The sequence below is a fragment of the Scyliorhinus torazame genome, chromosome 16 (assembly GCF_047496885.1).
Source record: "Scyliorhinus torazame isolate Kashiwa2021f chromosome 16, sScyTor2.1, whole genome shotgun sequence".
NCBI lineage: Eukaryota > Metazoa > Chordata > Chondrichthyes > Carcharhiniformes > Scyliorhinidae > Scyliorhinus > Scyliorhinus torazame.
This window is the reverse complement of record NC_092722.1, coordinates 189215982-189243817: the sequence shown is the minus strand read 5'-3', so window position 1 is coordinate 189243817 and position 27836 is coordinate 189215982. Positions and strand designations below refer to the sequence as shown.

The following is a 27836-nucleotide window of genomic DNA, read 5'->3' as shown; positions in this document are numbered from 1 at the left end:
TTGGAGGATGAGGGTACCCGCTGAGGATTTGGGCAACTTCCAGTGAATCGGACATGCTGTCGAGGCACTCAGACATGGCTGTCACTGACTGAGCCACGCCTTGGACACCTCCACTCATGCTGCTGGTGTCGTGCACCAGACTCTCCACTGCGGTCACCACCCTCGCAGTGTTGGCCTCAGTGCAACACATTGCCGCCGCAATCTATGGCGCCCGTAGCCTCTGGGACTTTTCCAATCGGTCAAGGACCTGCTGGAAGGTCGCTGACGTCCCCCTCTGAATATCACTGCTGCACCCTATCGACTCCGGGTAAACCTGGTCCAGAGGCTCAGCACCTGGCTGGGACCCAGTCTGCATGTTCCTCCCTCCACCTGATGTGCATCAGCAACTGTGAGGTGGTCACCCGAATGTGACCCGGAAGCCTGTCCACCACTGCCGCCCACTGAGGTGTGTGTCTCTGTGCTGGTGGAGGGAGCTGCGAATATGCTTGCCTCCTCGGAGCTCCCCTCCGAGGTGTTCTCATAGGCGGCAGGTGGGGGGAGGGACCACCCCGCATGGGCCTGCACAGCCGGGTGGAGATCCTGCTGGATAATGGACATGTGATCAGAGGGAGGGATGGGTCAGTCTAAATGGCATTGACAACTCATGTGTGACAGGTCATCTGGGTGGAGGCCGGTGGATCCTTATCTCTCTTCCGTACGCCAACCTCTGTGCCGGTGACCAATCTGTCCTCGGCCACCCCTGCGGCCTCAAGGGCCCTTTCCTCAGAGGGGGGTGAGGTCTCTGTCGTCCGTCTGGGCCCTCTCCCATTTGTTGTGGGCCAACTTCTCCTGTGGGGATACAAAGGAGGCATCGTGAGCTGGACGCCTCGTTCATCATGGTGGGAGGGAGGTGCGGGGGTGGGGGGGGATGAGGCTGTCATAATATACACCGGGGGGGGGGGGGGAACCGTTTATCCCGTCTACACTTGACCGCGTCCAACCATCTGTCCGGGACGGGGGACTGGTCTTCAAGCTGTGTGGGGCCTGCTCGGCGGGATCGGTTTAAGTGCTGCTCCCCCTGTTGGCGGGGAGCTGGCAGGCGCGGTCCCGGTGAATCAGCCGGCGGGACCATCATTTGCTGCGTGAAGTCCGTGGGGCCTTGTTAGGTGGACCAATTAACATTTGATACTGGTGCCAGCCTTGCCAGGTCGAGCGTAGGGGAGCTCGCAGCAGTTCCCGCTCACTGCCACGCTTAATGTTTCCGGTATATCGTGCCCTCAGTGTGGTTAGGTAGCGGTGGGGAACTCCGCTCGGCCAGCAGAGGCCGTCTGCATCGGAACCCACCCACAGTGGAATGCCCCAGCATTGGGGCGGACATCCGACAGGGCTCACTGTGGTTTGGTCGGCCACCCATTGCCTCTCTCCCTGCCCCCTGAGAGCCATTAACATCCTAGCCAACAATATGGCAGGATGTCAAAGTGATTTTTTTAAATGGACCACTGCCACTCACTCAGCCAGTTTGATGACTGCCAGGCAGCCAGATATAGATAGATCCAAGAAACGTTCGGCAATAAGCGAAGAACGCCAGGAAAATTGGTTAAATTGGTAATTCTTTTAAACACACAAAAGAATACTTTTTGTGTGTCCTGAATCTAAAAAAGTATGATTCTTTTGTACAGTATTCACAGCTGAAATCTATAAGGGAGTAAATTCTTTCATGTGTTACCGTGGAAACAGTGAGGTATGTTGACCTCAACGCCAAGGACATAAGACAAAGCATCATGAACCACAAGGAATAGCCTGTCACAATTGCCCAGCGGTGCGATGGATACATTATTTACCTCAGATTATCAGTGTATTCGGACGGCAGAGCACAAAACTAAAGTTACTGTTCCAGTGTGGTAGTCAGGTCAGTCACAAGGGTAAACCAACCTGGCTTGCAGCAAAGTAGGCATGTCTCTTACTGGGTTGTTCCCATTGCCTGAGGGGAAAGGCAAAAGGTTGTGGGTTCAAGCTCCACTTCAGTGAGTTGACCACAACATCCAGCGCAGTGCCGAGGGAGTGCTGCACTGTTGGAGAGCTGCCGTCTTTCGGATGGGGCTTTCTCCAGTGCATATAAACGATCCGGCAACCACTGCCTAAAGAGGGGCACCAGAGCCCCCCCCCCCCCCCCCCCTCCCCCCTAGTTATCTGGGTGATAGCTATCCTTCAACCAACATCACTAGAAAACGTCACATTGATGTTTGTGGGAGCTTGCTGTGCGCAAATCCAGCAGTGACCACACTTCAAAGAGACACTTCATTTAGCACCCTGAGCATTCCTCAGGACACCCTCTTCTCCAACCCCTGGTTCCCTACTGCCCATTCTTCCCAACACACCAATCCACCCCAACTCCCTGCAGTGGAGTGGGTGACATCACCGGGCTTGAGGTGGACAGTTTCAAGTGCAATGATCTCCTGGGCTGTGGGCAGCAACACCAGGGAGGCCCAGGCTCCATTCTGGGTGACTCCAGAGCATTCCAGAAGGGTTGGTAACCCAACCCTCCATTGAATGTGACAAAGGAAATTCCCTTGGCGAGGTGACTGCTGGTCGAGTGACAATATTACAGCAGAAGTGAGGGAATCGATAATTTAACCACACGAGGCAACTGACAACAACATATATTTTACAGTACATTTAACAGGATAAAATCCCCCAGGCACTTCACAGGAGCATTATTTAAAAAATTTGACACCAAGCCACATTCGAGCAAAAATCTTGGTAGCTTTCAAGGAACATTCCAACGGTGGAGAGAGGTAGAGGCGCAAAGAGGTTTAGGGAGGGAATCCCAGAGTTTAAAGGCCAAGCACAGTCACAAATTGCGGAACAATTAAAATCAGGATAGCCAGGAGGCCAGAGTTAAACCTATATTTTCTCTCAACACACCCACCTCCAAAAGCCTCTGATGTTATTCCTTCCCCCTCAGGCACAACTCAACATTTCCACCTCTTTTCTGGAGTTGTGGTTCTGACTGAAACTGGGCTAAATAGCCTTTATCAAAGAGTTTTGCAGCACCGAAAGAGGCCCTTCAGTCCATCGTGTCTGTGCTGGCCCTTCAAACCCCATTTTCCAGCACTTGTTGCTGCTGTGGCGTCTGGGTGCTCCTGTTTCCTCCCACAATCCTCTCACAGTGCCGATGAGGTGGGCTGGCCAAGCTAAATTGCCCTTTAGTGTCGAAAAGTTTGGGTGGGGTTACTGGGATAAGGGGACAGGATGGAGGCATGGGCGTAAGAAGGGTGCTCTTTCAGGGGGTGGGTGCAGACTCGATGGGCCGAATGGCCTCCTTCTGCACTGTAAGTTCTATGATTCTATGATTTCAAGTACGCAACTAAATACTTCTCAAATGTTGTGAGGGTTCCCGCCTTTATCACCCTTTCAGGCAGAGAGCTCCAGCTTCCCACAACCTGCTGGGTTAAAATATTTTTCTTCAAATCCCCTCTAAACCTCCTACCTCTTAACTTAAAACTGTGCCCCCTGGTTATTGACCCCTCTACTAAGGGAGAAAGGGCCTTCCTACCCACCCTATCTTTGTCCTTCATAATTTTGTACACCTCGATCAGGTCCCCCCCTCAGCCTTCTCTGCTCCATGAAAAAAAAGACCCAGTCTAACCAGCCTCCCTTCATAGATGAAACACTCCAGCCCAGGCAACACCCTGGGGAATCTCCTCTGCATCCTCTCCTTCAAACGACATCACTAGAAAACAAGAGATGGCTGGTTGTAGGAGCTTGCTGTGCCCACATTGGCTGCCTCATTTCCAGTGTTATAACAGTGACTATGCTTCCACACAAGTGTTTTGGAACGTCCGGAGGTCGGGAAAGGCACCGTTCCATTGTCGCCGGGGTAGAGCACAGAGTGGAGACAGGCTGGAACTTGCATCCGAACATCTCAATACCACCCGTGTGATGTATGTCCAACAACACTCGCCAGGCTCGACACCATCCAGGACAAAAGCAGCCCACTTGATTGCTCCCCCTTCCACAAACATGCAAACCCTCCACCACCGATGTGTGTACCATCTGCAAGATGCACTGCAGGAACTCACCAAGGTTCCTTAGGCAGCACCTTCCAAACCCATGAACAGCACCCCCCCCACCCCCCCTCCACTCCCCTCACCCCCTCACCCCCGCCACCCTTGGGAATTAGTGAGAAGGAGAAGGGAGGATGAGCTGACTGATTATTACCATTTTTTAAAATTTAATTTAATTTTTTATTTTTTTATTTTATTTTTAAAAAAATTTCTTTAAAATAAATTTGGAGTACCCAATTCATTTTTCCAATTAAGGGGCAATTTAGCGTGGCCAATTCACCTACCCTGCACATCTTTGGGTTGTGGGGGCAAAACCCACGCAAACACGGGGAGAATGTGCAAACTCCACACGGACAGTGACCCGGGGCCGGGATCGAACCTGGGACCTCGGCGCCGTGAGGCTGCAGGGCTAACCCACTGCGCCACCGTGGGTGCAGTGAGCCCAAGACAGTGCCACTCAGAAAATCGAGACTGTTGTTATGGGGCGACACGGTAGCACAGTGGTTAGCACTGTTGCTTGACAGCGCCAGGGTCCCAGATTCGATTCCCGGCTTTGATCACTGTCTGTGCGGAGTCTGCACGTTCTCCCCGTGTCACACCTGGAGTATAGTGTTCAATTCTGGTCGCCACACTACCAGAAGGATGTGGAGGCTTTAGAGAGGGTGCAGAAGAGATTTACCAGGATGTTGACTGGTATGGAGGGCATTAGCTATGAGGAGCGGTTGAATAAACTCGGTTTGTTCTCACTGGAATAATGGAGGTTGAGGGGGTGACCTGATAGAGGTCTAATTATAGGCCGGTAACGGGTAATTATAGGCCGGTAAGCTTAACTTCGGTTGTAGGGAAAATGCTGGAATCTATCATTAAGGAGGAAATAGCGGGGCACCTGGAGGGAAATTGTCCCATTGGGCAGACGCAGCATGGGTTCACAAAGGGTAGGTCGTGTCTGACTAATTTGGTAGAATTGTTTGAGGACGTTACCAGTGCAGTAGATAACGGGGAGCCAATGGATGTGGTATATCTGGATTTCCAGAAAGCTTTTGACAAGGTGCCACACAAAAGGTTGCTGCATAAACTAAAGATGCATGGCATTGAGGGTAAAGTGGTAGCATGGGTAGAGGATTGGTTAGCTAACAGAAAGCAGAGAGTGGGGTTAAATGGGTGTTTCTCTGGTTGGCAACCTGTAACTAGTGGGGTCCCTCAAGGATCAGTGTTGGGCCCGCAGTTGTTCAAATCATAGGCGATTTGGAGTTGGGGACCAAGTGCAATGTGTCAAAGTTTGCAGACGACACTAAGATGAGTGGTAAAGCAAAAAGTGCAGAGGATACCGGAAGTCTGCAGAAGGATTTAGATAGGTTAGGTGAATGGGCTAGGGTCTGGCAGATGGAATTCAATGTTGCCAAGTGTGAGGCTATCCATTTTGGGAGGAATAACAGCAGAATGGATTATTATTTAAACGGTAAGATGTTAAAACATGCTGCTGTGCAGAGGGACCTGGGTGTGCTGGTGCACGAGTCGCAAAAAGTTGGTGTGCAGGTGCAACAGGTGATTAAGAAGGCTAATCGAGTTTTGTCTTTCGTTGCTAGAGGGATGGAGTTCAAGACTAGGGAGGTTATGCTGCAATTGTATAAGGTGTTGGTGAGGCCACATCTGGAGTATTGTGTTCAGTTTTGGTCTCCTTACCTGAGAAAGGACATATTGGCACTGGAGGGAGTGCAGAGGAGATTCACTAGGTTGATCCCAGAGTTGAGGGGATTAGATTATGATGAGAGGTTGAGTAGACTGGGACTGTACTAATTGGAGTTTAGAAGGATGCGGGGGGATCTTATTGAAACATATAAAATTATGAAGGGAATAGATAGGATAGATGCGGACAGGTTGTTTCCACTGGTCGGGGAAAGCAGAACTAGGGGGCATAGCCTCAAAAAATGGGGAAGTAGATTTAGGACCGAGTTTAGGAGGAACTTCTTCACCCAAAGGGTTGTGAATCTCTGGAATTCCTTGCCCAGTGAAGCAGTTGAGGCTCCTTCTTTAAACGTTTTTAAGAAAAAGATAGATACCTTTCCAAAGAATAAAGGGATTCGGGGATATGGTGTGCGGGCCGGAGAGTGGAGCTGAGTCCACAAAGACCAGCCATGATCTCATTGAATGGCGGAGCAGGCTCGAGGGGCCAGATGGCCTACTCCTGTTCCTAGTTCTTATGTTCTTGTGTACAAAATTATGAGGGGCATAGACAGAGTGGATAGTCAGAGGCTTTTCCCCAGGGTAGAGGGGTCAATTACTAGGGGGCATAGGTTTAAAGTGCGAGGGGCAAGGTTTAGAGGAGATGTGCGAGGCAATTTTTTTACGCAGAGGGTAGTGGGTGCCTGGCACTCGCTGCCGGAGGAGGTGGTGGAAGCAGGGACGATAGTGACATTTAAGGGGCATCTTGATATACATGAATAGGATGGGAATAGAGGGATACGGACCCAGGAAGTGTAGAAGAATTTAGTTTAGACGGGCAGCATGGTCGGTGCAGGCTTGGAGGGCCGAAGGGCCTGTTCCTGTGCTGTACTTTTCTTTGTTCTTTGTCTGTGTGGGTTTCCTCCGGGTGCTCCGGTTTCCTCCCACAGTCCAAAGATGTGCAGGTTAGGTGGATTGGTCATTCTAAATTGGCCTTAATGTCCAAAATGGTTAGGTGGGGTTACTGGGTTACGGGGATAGGATGGAGGTGTGGGTTTAAGTGGGGTGCTTTTACCAAGGGCTGGCACAGACTCGATGGGTCGAATAGCCTCCTTCTGCACTGTAAATTGTATGTATGTGAATTTCTATGTAAATTGATCCCACTTTTTAACATTAGAGGGTGTGAATGTGCCACATTAATGTTTTCAAATGAGTTAAATTATTTTTGTCATACATTTGCGAGGAATTTTGTTTAAGTGGTAGTTTATATAATATTTACTTAACTTTTTTTATAACCCATTTGATGTTGACTGAATAATTTATGAAGCATTTAATAGCCAATATTTAGCAAAACTGCCCAAATATGTTTGCCAACTCTTCCATGGGTGCATCGGGTGTTCAGTACGATACAGATTTGTAAAGCGAGACAGACATGGGAGGTTGCATCAGGGATAAACAGATCAGTATGTGCGAGTCCAGTGCAGGGGAGAGAGAGGGAGAGACAGAAAGTAAAAGTGAGAGCCAGAGAACAAAACAGATGCAAGAAAAGAAGGACTCACACCTCTCACATCCACCGGATGCTCCAAAGCATTTTACATCCAATGAAATGTCATCATTGTTGCGCACAGCAAGCTCCCGCAAAGAGAAATACCCGGATAATCTGTTTATTGTGATGTTGATTGAGGGATAAATAATGCCAGGATAACGAGGGGAGCACCCGACTCTTCTTCAAAACAGTACCGTGGAATCTTTCAGGGGCCAGACGAGACCTTGGTTGAACATCTCATTCAAAACAAAGCTCCTCCAACAGTCCAGCACACCCTCTGGGGGGGGGGGGGTCCACTTAGATTTCTGTGCTTAAGTCTCTGGAACAGGGCCTATACCCACAACCTTCTGATTCAGCGATGAAGGGTGCAATCTAAGCAAAGAAAAGCGTCTGCTTTGGACAGGATTAACATGTGCCGAGACTGACCCCGCTATCTAACGGCACTCTGTTGCTATTTTGGGCCCCAGCAAGGAACGCCCCCCTCGCGAGGCAGAACAGCTGTCGGGAATCCCAGGGGGGCCTGTCACGGATCTACCGGCCGGGTCACACCGCAATTCCGGCGGGATGCGGCCGGTAAATCGTGCCCAAAGTGCGCTACCCACTGAACTACGAACACAACAGACATTTGGCATGAGAAATGGTACAGCAGGGAGGGAATGAAATGAAATGAAATGAAAATCGCTTATTGTCACAAGTAGGCCTCAATGAAGTTACTGTGAAAAGCCCCTAGTTGCCACATTCCAGCGCCTGTTCGGGGAGGCTGGTACGGGAATTGAACCCGCGCTGCTGGCCTGCCTTGGTCTGCTTTAAAAGCCAGCGATTTAGCCCAGTGTGCTAAACCAACCATAGGAGAGGAGAAGCGAACCCTGGAAAACAGAGATGGACTGACAGAGGGAGAGAAAGAGAAAGACAGATGCTGGAACAATGAAATTCAGAAAGTGACAAAGAATCGCGTAGAATTTACAACACAAAAACAGGCCAATTGGTCCAACTGGCCTGTGCTACAGGAGCCTCATTCCCTGTCACTTCCCTCGCCCGGTCAGAGTCACAGTCTATTTCTTTCCCCCACTTGTGTTTGTCTAGTTTCCCTTTAAGTGCATCTATGGGGTGACAGAGAGAGCACAACTCACACACACACGCACACACATAAAGAAACACACAGACATAGACTGACACATACACAAACTGAGAAACACACATACAAAAACACAGACACATACACACACTGATGCACGATCAATCACTACTGGAGCGAGATTGTAGTCCAATTGAAGGCTTTAATGAACAAGTAGTTACCCCAGCAGCTCCGGTACAGAATGTCTGCTGTGGGTGAAACACAGACTCTTATGCTCCGCGTGCTGGGCGGAGCCAGCAGGCAGGTTCGACCACTCATACTACAGTATAAGGTACATCCCACCTAGGTACCGCGATACCCCTAATATAGCCTGCCACATCACACAAAAAGACAAATACACATAGACACACACATACATAAGTACAAAATAGAAAAGGGGTAATGAAATAGGGAGTTGTGTTGATGTTGGCTGGGAAAAGAACCCTATTGTAAATATCACAGCTCAGGTGTAGGTGAACCTGCCTCAACGCTGTCTATGTTTCTTACTGAATCTGCTGTTGACATCATTTTGTGAACAGACAGACAGTTCGGGGGTACAGTTATATGTGTGAATGTGACACACTCCAGCTATTTAACAGATAAGGCAGTCTATAGCTAACTCTAACACTGTCCTTGTCGGGCCTCTGGTTCTACCTAATACAGATTTCAATCCGCCCTTGAGTCTGCAAGTTTAGCTCCTCCAACACCAATTTTCACACAGTAAGCTCCCATAGACACCAATGTGATAATGACTAGATAAAAGCCTGTTAATTAGCATTGTTGATGAGCGGGTGAAGATTAGCCCTGGGAAAAGAGGGAAGATCCCCCACTGCTCTCCTTTAGTATTGTTGCCCTGACATCGTTTATATCCAACTGAGAGCATTGATGAGGTCTTGATTTAACATGTCATCCTAAAGGCCCTCAGAGTCCCTGTACCAACGCCCCGCCCCCCCCCAAACCCGGCACTGTACTAGAATGTTAGTCTACGTGCTCGAGTCTCTGTCTTTATTATTCCAGCCCTCACTGAGTTCCATTGATTCTCCCACCTTTGGAACATTAGCTTCAACATCCTTGACTTCATCAGCAAGTGGCTCCAAAGCCTCTCCGCCTCCTTCTAACCCTCCACCATCTAGTCTTCTAGATGTAGTGTCAGCCTTGACTCAACAAAGAGCGCTCTTGAATCAGATGGTTGGGAGTTCAAGCCCCACTCCTTCAAACTTGACTCATAGTTTAGGGTGTCTCTCCTGTGCTGTGCTACGGAGGCGCTGCACTGTCAGAGACGGCATCCTTCGGATGGGCTGCTAAGCCACGATCCGTCTGCAGTCTCAGGCGGACTTCAAAGATCCCACGGCTAGTACTCTGAAGAAGAATAGAGTTGTCCCCAGTGTCCTGACCAGAATTCCGCCACCCCCCCCCAACAAGCAACGCCACTGAAAGAGATTCCTTAAACATTATCACAGCAGTTTTGGGGATCTTGCTGAGCCCAATCAGCTGTCATATTTTCCTGCAATACAGAAATGAAATGAAAATCGCTTATTGTCACAAGTAGGCTTCAATGAAGTTACCGTGAAAAGCCCCTAGTCGCCACATTCCGGCGCCTGTTCAGGGAGGCTGGTACGGGAATTGAACCGTGCTGCTGGCCTGCCTTGGTCTGCTTTAAAAGCCAGCTATTTAGCCCAGTGTGCTAAACCAGCCCCTAAAAGTGACCATACTTCAAAGGAATTTAATTTACTGGAGTGTGTGTGTGTGTTCTAAATTGGCCATGAGCAGGGTTGCATGACGTATTGGTGAGCACACGGCAGAAACACGGACACACACATGATTGGCACATGCTAAGCAGTGATCATCAAGGCCAGAGAGGGAGAGCGCAGATGGTCTAGCAGTGTGCAAACAACAGCCTGCCCCACACAACAGAAAATCCTTCCCACTCAAAGCAGTAAAACCATCTCATTACTCATCAATTACAAAATAAAAATACACTACTTTATTCTTTTTTGCAATAAACCCAGAAGAATGCTGAAAAAGCACTCCGGCAGCATCTGAAAGACTAATAAGGTCTGGTGTAATCTAATGCACGATAATGAGTCTGTACTTCTTAAAACACAAAGCTTGCCTTTTCTCTTTATCTGCCTTTCTGTGCAGTTCTGGCATTTTTTTCTTTTTATTCCACGACATTGTGACCATTTCTGATTCAAGACTGTCAAGCTGATACATTAACTGGGTTTCTCCGTCCAAAGTCGCTGCCTCATGCAGCATTTGCTGTTTTTACTTCAAGAACAACTTTGTTGGCTGTAACCTGCTTTGAAACATCCTCTGGTCATGAAAGGGCCAATAGAAATTCAAGTTTGTTCTCTCTTTCATTCACTTTTCCAGAATTTTCTGCACAATTTGGATGCTGCACTCGTAAAGCGTAGAATTTACAGAGCAGAAGAGGCCATTCAGCCCATCGAGTCTGCACCGGCCATTGGCAAGAGCACCCTACCGAAGCCTATACCTCCACCCTATCCCCACACCTCTACCCTATCCCCGTAACCCCACCGAACAATTTTTGGATACTAAGGGCAATTTAGCATGGTCAATCCACCTAACCTGCACATCTTGGGGCAGCACGGTAGCATTATGGATAGCACAATTGCTTCACAGCTCCAGGGTCCCAGGTTCGATTCCGGTTTGGGTCACTCTCTGTGCGGAGTCTGCACGTCCTCCCCGTGTCTGCGTGGGTTTCCTCCGGATGCTCCGGTTTCCTCCCACAGTCCAAAGATGTGCAGGTTAGGTGGATTGGCCATGCTAAATTGCCCTTAGTGTTGGGTGGGGTTACTGGGTTATGGGGATAGGGTGGAGGTGTGGACCTTGGGTAGGGTGCTCTTTCCAAGAGCCGGTGCAGACTCGATGGGCCGAATGGCCTCCTTCTGCCCTGTAAATTCTATGATTCTATGAATCTTTGAACTGTGAGAGGAAACCGGAGCACCCGGAGGAAACCCACGCAGACACGGGGAAAACGTGCAGACTCCACACAGTCACCCAAGGCCGGAATTAAACCTGGGACCCTGGAGCTGTGAAGCAACTGCGCTAACCACTGTGCTACCGTGTTGCCCCTAGCAGAACACTTCAATAGCAATGTGTTATTGTGGCAATCTTGGATGGCAAGCGGTATAGTCAATGTATACGTCCTCGTGAAATATAAAAGTTACACTTTCAGAAAATGGAACTTTTGTCTATCAAAAAGCAACATCAGCAGCTATTCTCCATTTGGAGTGACAGCTTTCCTCAATATCTAGACAATGTAAACAGAGCATCTTAGATTTAGTCCCACACTTAAGCTGAAATCTATCTGACCTATTGAATGAGGCAGGGCCAAAGGCAGCTTTACTCTGTATCTAACCCCGTGCTGTACCTGTCCTGGGAGTGTTTGATGGAGACAGTGTAGAGGGAGCTTTACTCTGTATTTAACCCCGTGCTGTACCTGTCCTGGGAGCGTTTGATGGGGACGATGTAGAGGGAGCTTTACTCTGTATCTAACCCCGTGCTGCACCTGTCCTGGGAGTGTTTGATGGGGACAGTGTAGAGGGAGCTTTACTCTATATCTAACCCCGTGCTGTACCTGTCCTGGGGGTGTTTGATGGGGACGGTGTAGAGGGAGCTTTACTCTGTATCTAACCCCGTGCTGTACCTGTCCTGGGAGTGTTTGATGGGGACGATGTAGAGGGAGCTTTACTCTGTATCTAACCCCGTGCTGTACCTGTCCTGGGGGTGTTTGATGGGGACAGTGTAGAGGGAGCTTTACTCTGTATCAAACCCCGTGCTGTACCTGTCCTGGGAGTGTTTGATGGGGACGGTGTAGAGGGAGCTTTACTCTGTATTTAACCCCGTGCTGTACCTGTCCTGGGAGCGTTTGATGGGGACGATGTAGAGGGAGCTTTACTCAGTATCTAACCCCGTGCTGTACCTGTCCTGGGGGTGTTTGATGAGGACAGTGTAGAGGGAGCTTTACTCTGTATCAAACCCCGTGCTGTACCTGTCCTGGGAGTGTTTGATGGGGACGGTCTAGAGGGAGCTTTACTCTGTATTTAACCCCGTGCTGTACCTGTCCTGGGAGCGTTTGATGGGGACGATGTAGAGGGAGCCTTACTCTGTATCTAACCCCGTGCTGCACCTGTCCTGGGAATGTTTGATGGGGACAGTGTAGAGGGGGCTTTACTCTGTATCTAACTCCGTGCTGTACCTGTCCTGGGAGTGTTTGATGGAGACACTGTAGAGGGAGCTTTACTCTGTATCTAACCCCGTGCTGTACCTGTCCTGGGAGTGTTTGATGGGGACGGTGTAGAGGGAGCTTTACTCTGTATTTAACCCCGTGCTGTACCTGTCCTGGGAGCGTTTGATGGGGACGATGTAGAGGGAGCTTTACTCAGTATCTAACCCCGTGCTGTACCTGTCCTGGGGGTGTTTGATGAGGACAGTGTAGAGGGAGCTTTACTCTGTATCAAACCCCGTGCTGTACCTGTCCTGGGAGTGTTTGATGGGGACGGTCTAGAGGGAGCTTTACTCTGTATTTAACCCCGTGCTGTACCTGTCCTGGGAGCGTTTGATGGGGACGATGTAGAGGGAGCCTTACTCTGTATCTAACCCCGTGCTGCACCTGTCCTGGGAATGTTTGATGGGGACAGTGTAGAGGGGGCTTTACTCTGTATCTAACTCCGTGCTGTACCTGTCCTGGGAGTGTTTGATGGAGACACTGTAGAGGGAGCTTTACTCTGTATCTAACCCCGTGCTGTACCTGTCCTGGGAGTGTTTGATGGGGACAGTGTAGAGGGAGCTTTACTCTGTATCTAACCCCGTGCTGTACCTGTCCCGGGAGTGCTTGATGGGAACAGTGTGAAGGGAGCTTTACTGTGTATCTAACCCTGTGCTGTACCTGTCCTGGGAGTGTTTGATGGGGACAATGTAGAGGGAGCTTTACTCTGTATCTAACCCCGTGCTGCACCTGTCCTGGGAGTGTTTGATGGGGACAGTGTAGAGGGAGCTTTACTCTATATCTAACCCCGTGCTGTACCTGTCCTGGGGGTGTTTGATGGGGACGGTGTAGAGGGAGCTTTACTCTGTATCTAACCCCGTGCTGTACCTGTCCTGGGAGTGTTTGATGGGGACGATGTAGAGGGAGCTTTACTCTGTATCTAACCCCGTGCTGTACCTGTCCTGGGGGTGTTTGATGGGGACAGTGTAGAGGGAGCTTTACTCTGTATCAAACCCCGTGCTGTACCTGTCCTGGGAGTGTTTGATGGGGACGGTGTAGAGGGAGCTTTACTCTGTATTTAACCCCGTGCTGTACCTGTCCTGGGAGCGTTTGATGGGGACGATGTAGAGGGAGCTTTACTCAGTATCTAACCCCGTGCTGTACCTGTCCTGGGGGTGTTTGATGAGGACAGTGTAGAGGGAGCTTTACTCTGTATCAAACCCCGTGCTGTACCTGTCCTGGGAGTGTTTGATGGGGACGGTCTAGAGGGAGCTTTACTCTGTATTTAACCCCGTGCTGTACCTGTCCTGGGAGCGTTTGATGGGGACGATGTAGAGGGAGCCTTACTCTGTATCTAACCCCGTGCTGCACCTGTCCTGGGAATGTTTGATGGGGACAGTGTAGAGGGGGCTTTACTCTGTATCTAACTCCGTGCTGTACCTGTCCTGGGAGTGTTTGATGGAGACACTGTAGAGGGAGCTTTACTCTGTATCTAACCCCGTGCTGTACCTGTCCTGGGAGTGTTTGATGGGGACAGTGTAGAGGGAGCTTTACTCTGTATCTAACCCCGTGCTGTACCTGTCCCGGGAGTGCTTGATGGGAACAGTGTGAAGGGAGCTTTACTGTGTATCTAACCCTGTGCTGTACCTATCCTGGGAGTGTTTGATGGGGACAATGTAGAGGGAGCTTCACTCTGTATCTAACCCCATGCTGTACCTGTCCTGGGAGTGTTTGATGGGGACAGTCTAGAGATAGCTTTACTCTGTATCTAACCCCGTGCTGTACCTGTCCTGGGAGTGTTTGATGGTGACAGTGTAGAGGGAGCTTTACTCTGTATCTAACCCCGTGCTGTGCCTCTCCTGGGAATGTTTGATGGGGACAGTGTAGAGGGAGCTTTACTCTGTATCTAACCCCGTGCTGTACCTGTCCTGGGAGTGTTTGATGGGGACAGTGTAGAGGGATGTTTGCAATTAAAATTCCCATTCTTTCCTCCTCAAAACTTTGTTCTGTGTGTTACGAAAATCAGGCTTGCCTTGGTGTTAAGAATGAACTGTAAGAAGTCTTACAACACCAGGTTAAAGTCAAACGGGTTTGTTTCGAATCACTAGCTTTCGGAGCGCAGCTCCTTCCTGAAGTGAATGAAGAGGTGGTTTCCAGAAAACCTGTATTGCGCCCACCCCAGTCCAACATCGGCATCTCCACATCATGGTTAAGAATGAAATGTGGTATTCCAAATCCCAGTTGACCTTGGCTTCACTTATGCAGCCCAGCAACGTACATCCTTTGGCCTGTGGAAGGGCCCTTTGCACCTGTGTGAGATTGAAAATGGCTCAAAAATTTGGATCCTGTGACCAGGAGCGGAGTGCCTTGTTGGGGGGTGGGGGGTGGGGGTGGGGGGGGGGGGGGGTGGGGGGTGGGGGGGGGATCCCAAAAGGCACAAAGAAAAAAATAAAGAAAAGTACAGCACAGGAACAGGCCCTTCGGCCCTCCAAGCAGATGGGAGAGGAGCGGGCCCAAAAAGAAGTCCCACCAAGGGGGCAGAGACTGGTTATGATTAAATTAAAGGAAACAAGAGGAGCAGAGAAAGTGGCTTCAATTCGAGACATGGTTGCAGGTAGCAGACTTTAAGTGACGAGGACCCAGGGCCTGAAAATTTAAGAAGGCCGCAGATTTTGATGAAACTGTGCTGTGAGACAACAGGGCAAATGTACCTCTTTGGAATTGCAATCTTCTGCTCGGCACGGTCAAAGAGCTGAAGTTGTGTTTGTGAGTTGGTATTGGAATGCAAATTTTGGAATCCAGGAGCACAAGGTGCAACTGAACCCCTGTGAGGTGGGCCAACTTTGATGCTGTCCGAGTTGCAGTTACCTTTAGAGAGAACTTCCAGGTTAGATCTTCAAAGGTGAGACTGGAATTCCTTGTGAGATTGGTTGGCTCACAGTGTTTAGGCATGTCCAGGTGGGTTGCTGGGAAATCCATCACCCTGTCTTGGTCACATCTGCTATTTATTCCATGCTGTGTGTGCCCGACCACTGTTCATTTGCGAATATTTACTCCGGATATTTGAGTATTGGTTGGATCTTGTAAATTTCTTTCATCTTTCTGCCCTTGTAAAGTTTATTTTTCTTTGTTCAAAATTGTTGTGGTTTTCTGCATTGAGCAAATGTCTTGTATCTCAAACTTTGTCTAGTTTGAACAAAATGCTATTGGTCCCGAATCTTACCAAAATATCGGGGGTCTGGTCAAGGATCGTTACACATGTGACACCTGGTGGATAATTTGAAATTAATCATGGACAATTCCTTATCAACCATTTTGATATCGTGACTTGTGGCTTTACATGTTTGAGTGGAAGCTCCATGACTTGAAAGAAACACTCCTGGGACATCCATCCTAATTCTGGAAAGCCAATTTTAGCTACTCAAAGTGGGCTATCACTACAGAAGATGTCCTCATCACACTGAGTTACAGAGGAAATTAAACGATGAGTAGGCAGAGATCTGTTGGACTGACAGAGCCCCTTGGGGTCTGCTGTTGGACTCCCTAATGCTCACTTCAAAACCTTGGCCTCCTGACGATGAGCGCACTGTTCCATGTACATCAAAGGGCTTGTAATCTATCTCATGATTTTTTGATCAGGTTCCTCACTCCCGGCTTCTCTCCGATGTTGTAGCTTTGATGGGCTAATCGCTAACAGTCAACTCACATGGCTGTCAGCTTTCTGCACCGGTTGGTTGACGTGAACTGTCAGGCTGTGGAAAAACCAATGGTTCCAGCCCACTGTGGCCCAGTGGGTAGCAATGCCACGCCAGAGTCTGAAGGTTGTGGATTCATGCTCCACCGCATAAAATGTCCAAAGACAAAGCATAATATTGTCATGTGAGAGTACCTTTAAGAAATGGGGGGTTTATAAAATAGCTGTAGTGGATGTACCTTTAAGAAATGGGTGTTTATCAATGATGTCAGAGTGTGGGTGGAGCTGGGCTGTCTGTCTGCTTTTACTTTCACTTTGGGCTCACAACAATAGGGTGTGTTTTAGTTTTGTTTTCGATTTGGAGAAGCGGCAGTCACAGCTGGATGTGTGTGAATCTCTGCAAGCTGAAGAATGTTCATTTGGTGATTTCAAATTGGTCACTGCTCTCAATAGAGAAGCTAAACCTGATGTCTTTCTGTAAAAAGGGTTCTTTCTGTCTTATGGATGTTGCAAGAAAAGATTAAGAGTTACTTGGAGAGTACTGTATTCTTTGGGGGATTTATTGGTGTTGATAGTTGTTAAGATGTTAACTGTGGGTTTATAAAGTGTTAACTGGTTTCATAAATAAACAGTGTTTTAATTTAAAAGTGCTGTAGATTTCTGTTGCATCACACCTGCAGTGTGCTCCCCATCACAACAATCTATTCAAAGTTGGTCAGGTGAACTCCATGATACACTTTGGGGTTCTCTAAACCCTGGCCCGTAACAATATCCAGCCTGACACACAAGTGCAGTACTGAGGGAGTGCTGCGCTGCCATTTGGGTGGGATATTAAACCGGAGTCCCCATCTGGGCCGGAATTCTCCGGCCATCGGGATTCTCTGTTCCCACCAGCAGCGCACCCCCACCCCGCGGGTTTCCCGATGGCGTGGGGTGGCTTTAGTGGGAAACCCCATTAACAAGCGGCAGAAGTAGAGAATGACGACACCAGCAAACCACGCGCCACCAAGAAACACGTGGCTGGGAGACCGGACAATCCAGACCTTAATCTCTCAGGTGGACGGAGAAGATTCCATGCCCACTGTTATCTAATAATTATCACATTGCTGTACGTAAGAGCTGAGTGCAAATTGGCCGCCACATTTCCTATTCTGTATCAATGATTTCACCTCAAATATACTTCATTGTCAATAAAACGTTGATGTACATCCTGGAGACAGGAAAAGAGCTATATAAACAGAAATTCTTTCTTCCATCCAGTTATGATTGGGGTGTTATTAGGGCTTTTTGAAAGTTTCAAGCAACGAGAAGGGAAGTTGACCTTTCTCTCTCTCACTAAGCAAAATAGCTAATTAAAGGATTTCACCTTTTGAGGGTTGTTGGGGTCGGGGGCGTGGGGAATTGAGAGTGGAAACATTCCTTACCTCATAATGTGCTACTCTCTGGGACTCGGAGATTAACTGTGCATTGCAGATGTTACAGTAGCTGTCTGTGAACAACTCTGTCTCACCTGTCCCCGCAGATTTCATCTGCAAAAGAGAAAAGAAAATAGACAGGCAGACATGAGACGTGTAGAGTGGCACTGGAAGCTGGAAGGGAAAATAGAAAGAGCCCAGGTTAATTGAATGCAACTCAGCAAGATTGTGCATTACATTCAGAAAATCAGAAGGTTGTGAGGAGAGGCCGTGAAATCCAAACAAAACCCGTTTCTTAACTCTGTTGTCCTTCTGTCTGCAGGAACAAATTGAATGCTGCCCATTCTGATGTGCACCCCGCTGACTCCAATACCCTTAGAGTAAGGAAAATAAAACTCCTTTGCACTGACAACTGTTACGCTTTGTGTCTGCTGATATTCAGACCGGACCGATAACACCGTGAGGATTAAGTTGGGATGTGTCAATTTTTATTCATTGAGCTGTTGAGCTCCTTTTTGTTTGATTTGACTGTATGTTGCTTCCTTTTATATAATAGTTACTTAGAAATCTGGTCTGGAATTCGGGAGACCAGAGAGTGGTGAGAATATGGAACTCGCTATTACGCGGAGTAGTTGAGGGAAATAGCATATATTCACTTAAGGGGAAACTAGGTAAGTACATGAGGAAGACAAAGGAATTTCAAGGGCAAATTGAGGATGTGCGTTAAATGCTGGCCTTGGCTCTGCTGCTCACGTCCAGTAAATGAACATAAAGAAAGGTATGTTGGCAATGCTAAATGAAGAGGAGTGGGAGGAGGTTTATGGGAAGCACTGGCATTGACCAGTTGGGCTGAATGATGTGTCTCAGTGCTGTAAATACTATGCAGTACTGTATAATTTTTACATTAGTCGTACCCTCAAGGGGATTGTTGTTACGCAAATTCTCATTTGCTGACCCCGGGGATCAACCAAAAGTCACCCTGATTGGCCCATCAGAAATGTTTGTCCGCCAGAATCAGCGATTCATACCCAGGATCTGCCCAATCAGAGATTGAGACCCTATATAGGATTCTATGATGGACATGGGAACAATTTACGGTTTCTCAGCCGCCAAAAGTAACCTGCCGGCACTCACCGTCAAGTCTCCTGCACCAAGACCTTTGGGGGCTGGGAGTAGCAATGTTGCAACAAATGCACCAAAACGCAACTTTCGAGACAGTTGCAAAAGAGCTGATGAAGCCAACATTGCTTTTAGTGCAAGTTCCAACACTCCAGCAAGCTAGTGCACCCAAGTTATCAAGACTTTAGCAAGTTTAACAGAATAGCATTCATATATCACAGAGTGTATCTTCTTTTAAAACATTTGTTTTCCCTCTATTTTAATTCACCTTCCAGTCCCCCAAAGCACTCGGCGGTTGATGAGGGCGCAGACAATCAGGTCTCTTTAACACTGGCTGCTTTTACCTTCAATTCTCTCCGCAATGGGTAAGAAAGTGACCATTAGTAAGAAAGTCATCTTGAATTGTAGTTAATATTCAGTTATGGACAGAAATGGTCTCACATCACCTGAAATATTAAGTAAGTAATTAAAATGCTAATTAAATTGAGGTCATTATTTTTTTGATACAAATTATATTTTTTTTACTCATTCATGGGAGTAGGTGTCAACGTCACTGGCTGAGTCAGCATTTATTGCTTATACGAGGCCTTTTGCTGGTTCTGGCAATGCCACTCATTGACAATTATGAGGTCAAAAGTAACGGGCTGTGATGGTGACGACGCCATTGGTTGCGGGACAATTATTCCCCCCCCCCCCCCCCCCGTCTCTTCTGCCCCCAATATGTTGACTCTTGCTTGGTTTCGATACCGGGTGCACGAACCAACCTCCAATATTCTGTCAAATGTTCAATCTTCATGTACGAACCCGCACATTGAGACAGAATAGGACTGTCAAGCATGGCCGCACAATCAAACCCCAGTCTTGCCCTAACATTCACACCCACTTACATCTTTCAGTAGAAGGCAGAGAATAGATATCAGACGCTTGACCCCGGTTAATATTATTTTCACCATCCTAATTCTACAGGCACTGTGGGGTGGACATCTCCAAAAATCTGTCCTGGTCCACCCAGGTCGACACTACCACCAAGAAAGCACAACAGCGCCAATACTTCCTCAGGAAACTAAGGAAATTTGGCATGTCTACATTAACCCTTACTAACTTTCACAGATGCACCATAGAAAGCATCCTATCTGGCTGCATCACAGCCTGGTATGGCAACTGCTCGGCCCAGGACCGCAAGAAACTTCAGAGAGTCGTGAACACCACCCAGTCCATCACACGAACCTGCCTCCCATCCATTGACTCCATCTACACCTCCCGCTGCCTTGGGAAAATGGGCAGTATAATCAAAGACCCCCTCCCACCCGGCTTACTCACTCTTCCAACTTCTTCCATCGGGCAGGAGATACAGAAGTCTGAGAACACGCACGAACAGCCTCAAAAACAGCTTCTTCCCCACTGTCACCAGACTCCTAAACGACCCTCTTATGGACTGACCTCATTAACACTACACCCTGTATGCTTCACCCGATGCCAGTGCTTATGTAGTTACATTGTATATGTTGTGTTGCCCTATTATGTATTTTCTTTTCTTCCCTTTTCTTCCCATGTACTTAATGATCTGTTGAGCTGCTCGCAGAAAAATACTTTTCACTGTACCTCGGTACACGTGACAATAAACAAATGCAATCCAATCCAATTAATCGGTGCTACCTTGCAGCCACCTTTGAGGAGAAGTGTTAACTCTGCAAAGGCTTGGTGTAAATTCTGGGATGTTCCTGGTGTGTGGCTCAAAGCGCTCATCATCAGCACCACTCCAGTTACATTGTTTAACTCAAAATCTATTTGCTGAAAAAACTGTTAAACCCAAATCCAGAGATAATTCGGCACTCAAATATTTTACGCACACTGAACGGCGCTACTAAAAGTCTGAATTAAAAACCAGCATTGCTTTCACTCAGTCTCCTCTCAGACTGAAGTGATCTGCTTGTAGCATTGAATGGTACACACTGTACCTGGCCACTGGGTCAACTGTGCTGCTGGCTTTAAAGGGAGAGTAAAATAGTGTGTTGAGATAATAGTGGAGATCAGGGATCAGGATAGCTTCAGTGAAATTCCCTTCCAAGGTGTCAGGATGCACTGGAGAGAAAAGAGAAGTTTCTCAATACCCAAATGAATGTTTATTTTAAGACGGGGAGGTTGAAGGAGATGATGTGTGAGCCATCACAGAACCTTGGTGCAGGTTGTATACATATATATTTTTGTATAGAGAGAGAGGGACTAAAGTGAGATAGAGAGTGAGGGATTGCAAAGAAAGATGGAGAAAGGCTGAAAAGGATGAGAAGGAATGAGTGATTGAGAGGACAAACAATATAATTGAGAGGGAAACGAACAGTGAAAGTACTGGAGAGACTGCGAGCTGGAAAGGCAAGGGATAGATATATAGGCAGACAGACAGACGGTATATAGGGAGATAGTTAATTGATTTTTGGAAGATCATTATGGCAGGAGGAGCTGGATTGTGATGATGACAACACAAATGAAACGTAATCATAATTCATAACATAGTTATAGGCAATCATGAAAATAAAATGTAGAATAATAAAAGACTGCACAATTATCAACAATCACCATGAAGTAAATGCAGGTCTCCTTAATTTACAAATAAAAACGAAAGCTCTACTGCTCTCTGTATTTTGTATTAAACTCGATAGATCTCATGCTGTGTCATTAAATTCTCAATCATTTACATACAATTTATGAGCTTTATAAAGCAGGGGGAATTGGACCATCTTAGTCTATTCGCTCTCCACCTTATTTCTCCTTAATTCCATCGCACATTTTCTTTGGTGCGTCCTTGGTGATGGGAGTTGGAATTCAAGAGGAAGTCAGTGAAGTCCCGATGGTGGGGGGGGTTTAGGCTAATTCACAAATTAGCACTTTCAACCCGTCAGTGGGGGAACTGGATGGAAAGCATACTGGATTGTTTTTCAGTGCTTGGGCTGAGGTACATTGATTTAGTAGGAATGCAAGTACCTCCATCTAACCTGGGAGTGCTGAGACTGAAATTCAAAACTGTCTGAATTATCCAGCATTTAACATACACACACCTCATCAAGGACAAAAGAGGCCAGTGAAAACTCAGGCTGGAGCGAGTGTCTGGTAGCTCGTCACTCGTTTTATTTTTGCAGTTTGAGTGGAGAAGGGACCAGGGTTGTTGTGAATGCCTGCCCTTAAAACCCAAAGATAAACTGTACACAAACCAACTGCTTCCACAGTGGAGAACGACAGAAGTCAGCGAAAATGCAAGTTTGAATTGTTGGGGCTTTTACAACATCTTTTGTTTTTTGAAGCCTGACGAAAAGCACTCATGACATAAAAACATCCACAATCCGCTCAATATTCTTTGCAATCACAAGAAAGTGTCCCCAGATACTGAATAGTCACTGCTAAATCTGACAGGGAGTTCAGGAGAAGTGTCTTCAGCCAGACAGTGACTGGAATGAGAACTGACCCATCATATTAAGTAGTTGAGGTGAATTATATTGAGGCACATGAGGGAAAGGCAGCGAATGCCTGAGGGAGAAAAAAACAGAAGTTTCCTCTGATAGGGTGAAATGAAGTAGGGTAGGAGGATGTTTGCATAGAATCCAATCAGAGGCATAGAGTAGCTGGGCTGAATGGCCTTTTTCTAAGCTGTAAATGAAATGAAAATCGCTCATTGTCACAAGTAGGCTTCAAATGAAGTTACTGTGAAAAGCCCTTAGTTGCCACATTCCGGCGCCTGTTCGGGGAGGCTGGTACGGGAATTGAACCGTGCTGCTGGCCTGCCTTGGTCTGCTTTCAAAGCCAGCTCTTTAGCCCTGTGCTAATCTAGCTCCTATGCAATTCAAAATATTATTCCAAAATCAGGCTCCAGGAAATGATACAAATGCAAAGTTCATAACGCAAGCAGTTCTGGAATATAAAGATCCCCAGCATTAAAACAACGTCCATGCCTTGTTCCTGACACCTTTCTCAGGAATATCGCCCTGCCAAGTGTTGACTAGTTCTTTGCAAATTAAGAGCCATCCTGTTACCTGCAAAGAAGCCTCCTGGTTATGGAGTGAGCCAGTGCGTTTATATAGATGTCGGTGCGAACCTGCAAGAAGAGACTGCAGGAGGGGTGCGAATAACCAGTTTCCATGGGATAGGAGAGAAAATCCTGTGCTTCTCTTGAAGAAATAGTATTTCCACTGCCAACCACCCCCCACCCCGCTCCTCAACCCTGTAGCCCTCCACCCTCCCAACAAACAATCCTGGCTGTTAACCAGAATAAAAATGCACACATTCTACTCCCCATCACTTCACGTGTAACGGTGTCTCACTCTTAGATGGGGAGATGTGTCCTCAGCAGCTTTTATCAACTATAAAAGGAGCAACACTGGGTGACAATTTCTGTTTCTCAATGTATACTAAAAGTGACATGTCAGGACTTGGGGAAAGGACACTGCCTGTTGACTCCTCTCTCTGGGTCCAGAACGTGTGAACTTTCCTTTATTTTAAAAAAATCTGTATAAATGCTTACCCCCCCCCCCCTCAGTCACATCAGTGAACGTGTGTGGCTGTGGTTTGCAATATATAATGGTGTGGCGGTTCAAATCTAATAAACACGTTGTCAATTAGCCCCAGTATCTGCCTCTCTCCACTGCTGAATGTTCTGCCTCTCAATTTTATTCAACGCGTTTCCCAAAACTACTCAACAAATTTACACACTTCCAAAACACCACCCGAAGTCGCAGGAAAACGCGCAGAATTCGAATCCATAATTAAAATCGAAATAATAGAGGAAAGGAGCAACGCATGTTAAACTGAGACGCCGAACCCGCTGGTTAGTTTAGTTTGACGGTACTGGGGAATATCAGGTTGCAACATATTCGGCTATTGAATTCCACTTACCCCCCAACTCGTTGCAATGATTCTGAAGAGTGCTTCGCCGTTGGTTTCTGCTCATTCGCCTCCCTTACCGTCTCCTTCCCCTACCTCCTTGAGATGCTGTCTGTAAAGAGACACAGTGTGTGTGAGTATGAGTGTAGACGTGATGATTTGCCTGTAATCTGGGATGGACGATGCTCTCTCTCGACGTGACAGCTTCCCTGGTACCAAACGCACAGCGCCTCCAACACTCAGTTTCGCGAACTGACAGAGAGAGAGAGAGGGAGAGAGGAAAATCCTTTTCTCTCCAAGTAAATGATTTATCTAGGCCAGGATTGGGACATAAGAGGCTGGATAAATCGAATTCCACTCCCAACAACCACCGCCACCTTGTTGCAATCTACCTCTGCTGTTTCACAGTTTATGGCAAATTGCTTAACTTAAATAAAACCAAGAGATTTTCTTTATTAATAATAATTTTTATTGTCACAAGTAGGCTTACACACTGCAATGAAGTTACTGTGAAAATCCCCTAGTCACCACACTCCGGCGCCTGTTCGGGTACACTGCGGGAGAATTCAGAATGTCCAATTCACCTAACAAGCACGTCTTTTACGACTCGTGGGAGGAAACCAGAGCACCCGGAGGAAACCCACGCAGACACGGGGAGAACATGCAGACTCCGCACAGTGACCCAAGCTGGGAATCGAACCTGGGACCCTGGCCGTAATTAACCGGTATTAACCCCAGCCCTTGCTTCCAACCCCCTGCCTCCACTAGCCAGCAACTCAAGACTCCTATTATACCCTCACTTGCCTATGGCGTGAATCCCTCACTGATCTAGGTGGCGTGCCTGGCAGCGGAGAACTGTTGGCCTCTGATTGACTGGCAGCTCTTTGGAGGTGGGGGTTGGGTTATGCTTGATTGGCAGTTAATAGAGTGCGCCTTCCCCAAAGCTGGCAATATGGTACCCTCGCTGGCTCTCCAGCTGGTTGGTGAGACCTCTATCACCCAAATTCAATTCTGCCCTGTGAATTTGAGGCAGTGCTAAAGGACACAGCAATGTCAGAGACGCCGTCTTTCGAACAAGATGTTAAACTCATTTGTCCTCCCATTTCAATCTCAAGGCACTACTTCAGTGAAGAGCTTGGGAGTTCTGCCCAATGTACTGGTCAATACTTATAAACTAAGGAAATTCGGCATGTCCACATTGACTCTTACCAACTTTTACAGATGCACCATAGAAAGCATCCTATCGGGCTGCATCACAGCCTGGTATGGCAACTGCTCGGCCCAGGACCGCAAGAAACTTCAGAGAGTCGTGAACACCGCTCAGTCCATCACACGAATCCTGCCTCCCATCCATTGACTCCATCTACGCCTCCCGCTACCTGGGGAAAGCGGGCAGCATAATCAAAGACCCCTCCCACCCGGCTTACTCACTCTTCCAACTTCTTCCATCGGGCAGGAGATACAGAAGTCTGAGAACACGCACGAACAGACTCAAAAACAGCTTCTTCCCCACTGTTACCAGCCCCCTGAATGACCCTCTTATGGACTGAACTGACTAATACTGCACTCCTGTATGCTTCACCCGATGCCTGCGTCTATGTATTTACATTGTGGACCCTGTGTTGCCCTATTACGTTGGTTTTTTTTATGTACTTAATGATCTGTTGAGCTGCTCGCAGAAAAATATGTTTCACTGTACCTTGGTACACGTGACAATAAACAAATCCAATCTAATCCCTCAATCAACATCAGAAAAAATGATTAATCTCATTATTATCACATTGCTGTTTGTGGGATCCTGCTGAGCAGAAATTGGCTAATGCATCTCCTACATTGCAATAGCGACCACACTTTGAAAACGCATTGAATTGGCTGTCAGGTGTTTTGGGATGTCCTAAAGTTGCAAAATGACGCCATATGACTGCCCAAGACCGCAGGAAACTAAAAAAGGTGGTGAATGTAGCCCAATCCATCACGCAAACCAGCCTCCCATCCATTGACTCTGTCTATAATTCCCGCTGCCTCGGAAAGGCAGCCAGCATAATTAAGGACCCCACGCACCCCGGACATACTCTCTTCCACCTTCTTCCGTTAGGAAAACGATACCAAAGTGTGAGGTCACGTACCAACCGACTCTAGAACAGCTTCTTCCCTACTGCCATCAGACTTTTGAAATGGACCTACCTCGTATTAAGTTGATCTTTTCTCTACACCTTGCTATAACTGTAACATTATATTCTGCAGCCTCTCCTTCCTTCCCTATGTACGGTATGCATTGTTTGTACAGCATGCAAGAAACAATACTTTTCACTTTATACTATTACATGTGACAATAATAAATCAAATCAAATATGTTATCTTTCCTCTGTTTTGTTTCATTTCTGACCTGCCCTGACGTTTTTCTGTATAACCTTGCCACCCCAAAACAAGAAGGGTCAGAGGGTCTATCTGCATTTGCTGATCGCATTCTGGATCAATAATGGGAAAACCAGCCAAGAATCCCAGCCCGATCATTATCCAATGACTTTAAGTGACTATCAGGTATGGATGAGTAGAACTTCGGGCTCCGCTGCGATGCCTTCACGGTTAAATAGCCAGCTGATATTCACTGGATTCAGAACCTAAAGAATGATGCTTTGGGGGAGGGCAGGATAGCTGGTAGTACCCATGGGATTATACTTGCCAGAAGAGTCAGTGCGTCCGTCGGTAGGTGGCATATAGAATTATAGAATTTACAGTGCAGAAGGAGGCCATTCGGCCCATCGAGTCTGCACCGGCTCTTGGAAAGAGCACCCTACCCAAGGTCAACACCTCCACCCTATCCCCCTAACCCAGTAATCCCACCCAACATTAAGGGCAATTTTGGACACTAAGGGCAATTTAGCATGGCCAATCCACCTAACCTGCACATCTTTGGACTGTGGGAGGAAACCGGAGCACCCGGAGGAAACCCACGCAGACACGGGGAGGAAACCCACGCAGACACGGGGAGGATGTGCAGACTCCGCACAGCCAATGACCCAAGCCGGAATCGAACCTGGGACCCTGGAGCTGTGAAGCATTTGTGCTATCCACAATGCTACCGCAAAGAGAAATCTCAAACACCTCTTCACACTAAACTGTGTGATAGGGGGGGGGGGCACACATTCAACTTATGGATAGGTAAATAGTTGATGAATGTGCATGGCCTCATTCCTCCCCATCTATGTAATTTTCCCCAGTCCCACAACCTTGAATAAGGACACGGGGAGTGTGCACGGAGTAAAGTAAGAACGAGGTTTTATTTGTATAAATTATATATATATACACTATCCGGTAGACCCCTATATACCAGGTATATACACTGGGAAATTGAGATACCCCGCCCCTAGTGGGGGAGAACGAATTCCGCAAGGAGCGTGGGGAGACGAGCATTCCCACCCGGTAGGTCCCGTGAGAGATAATACGCAACCTTTCCAGATCGCTGACCTCTACCTCTGGCACCTTGCGGATCCCTGACCTTAATCGCTCCACAAAGGGTGGCTGTGACTTCAGTTTCCTGCAGCCCAGCTCCAGCAGTCCCTCCCTAAACCTCTCCACCTCACTTTCCAGTGGTTAGCACTGCTGCTTCACCGCGTCAGGGTCCCAGGTTCGATTCCCGGCTTGGGTCACTGACTGTGGCCCGTGTCTGCGTGGGTTTCCTCCGGGTGCTCCGGTTTCCTCCCACAAGTCGCAAAAGCTGTGCTTGTTAGGTGAATTGGACATTCTAAATTCTACTTCAGTGTACCCGAACAGGTGCCAGAATGTGGCGACTAGGGACTTTTCACAGTAACTTCATTGCAGTGTTAATGTAAGCCTACTTGTGACAATAATAAAGATTATTATTAAGGCACTCCTTAAAATGTGCTCCTTTGTCAATTCATCTGACCTACTATCTCCACACATCTCTTACTGTCATATTTTATTTTATAATGCTCTTGTGAAGCACTATGGGATGTCTTATCGCGTCAAAACTGCTTTATAGTATAAGTTGTTGTTGGAATTTGTGCTTCCCTCAAAGGTTGAGTTTAGTGCAGAGCAGTGGGTATGAGGTGGAGGAGAGAGCTGAGGTGGGGGGCAGGGGGAGGCGGCGGTGCCTGGCTAGCTCAGTTGGTTGCACGG

General features: G+C 47.6%; 1 protein-coding gene and 1 long non-coding RNA gene across 4 annotated transcripts in view; one reads left to right on the top strand and one right to left on the bottom strand.

The window, feature by feature from the left end:
- Window positions 1–18114, top strand: part of LOC140393317 (uncharacterized) — an 83626-nt gene extending 65512 nt beyond the window's left edge. The window contains exon 3 of the long non-coding RNA XR_011935574.1: window positions 18031–18114. This is a non-coding gene — a long non-coding RNA (uncharacterized lncRNA). The remainder of the gene's footprint in view (window positions 1–18030) is intronic.
- Window positions 1–23899, bottom strand: part of LOC140393316 (zinc finger matrin-type protein 4) — a 588935-nt gene extending 565036 nt beyond the window's left edge. For 2 of the 3 annotated variants that reach the window (XM_072479642.1, XM_072479643.1), the window contains exons 1-2: window positions 23709–23899; window positions 17718–17822 (exon numbers count right to left, since the gene is read on the bottom strand). In XM_072479642.1, the coding sequence (XP_072335743.1) occupies window positions 17718–17822 (105 nt within the window). In that variant the 5' untranslated portion in view covers window positions 23709–23899. The remainder of the gene's footprint in view (window positions 1–17717; window positions 17823–23708) is intronic. The other variant, XM_072479644.1, reaches the window with a different exon arrangement.
- Window positions 23900–27836: the final 3937 nt, after the last annotated feature.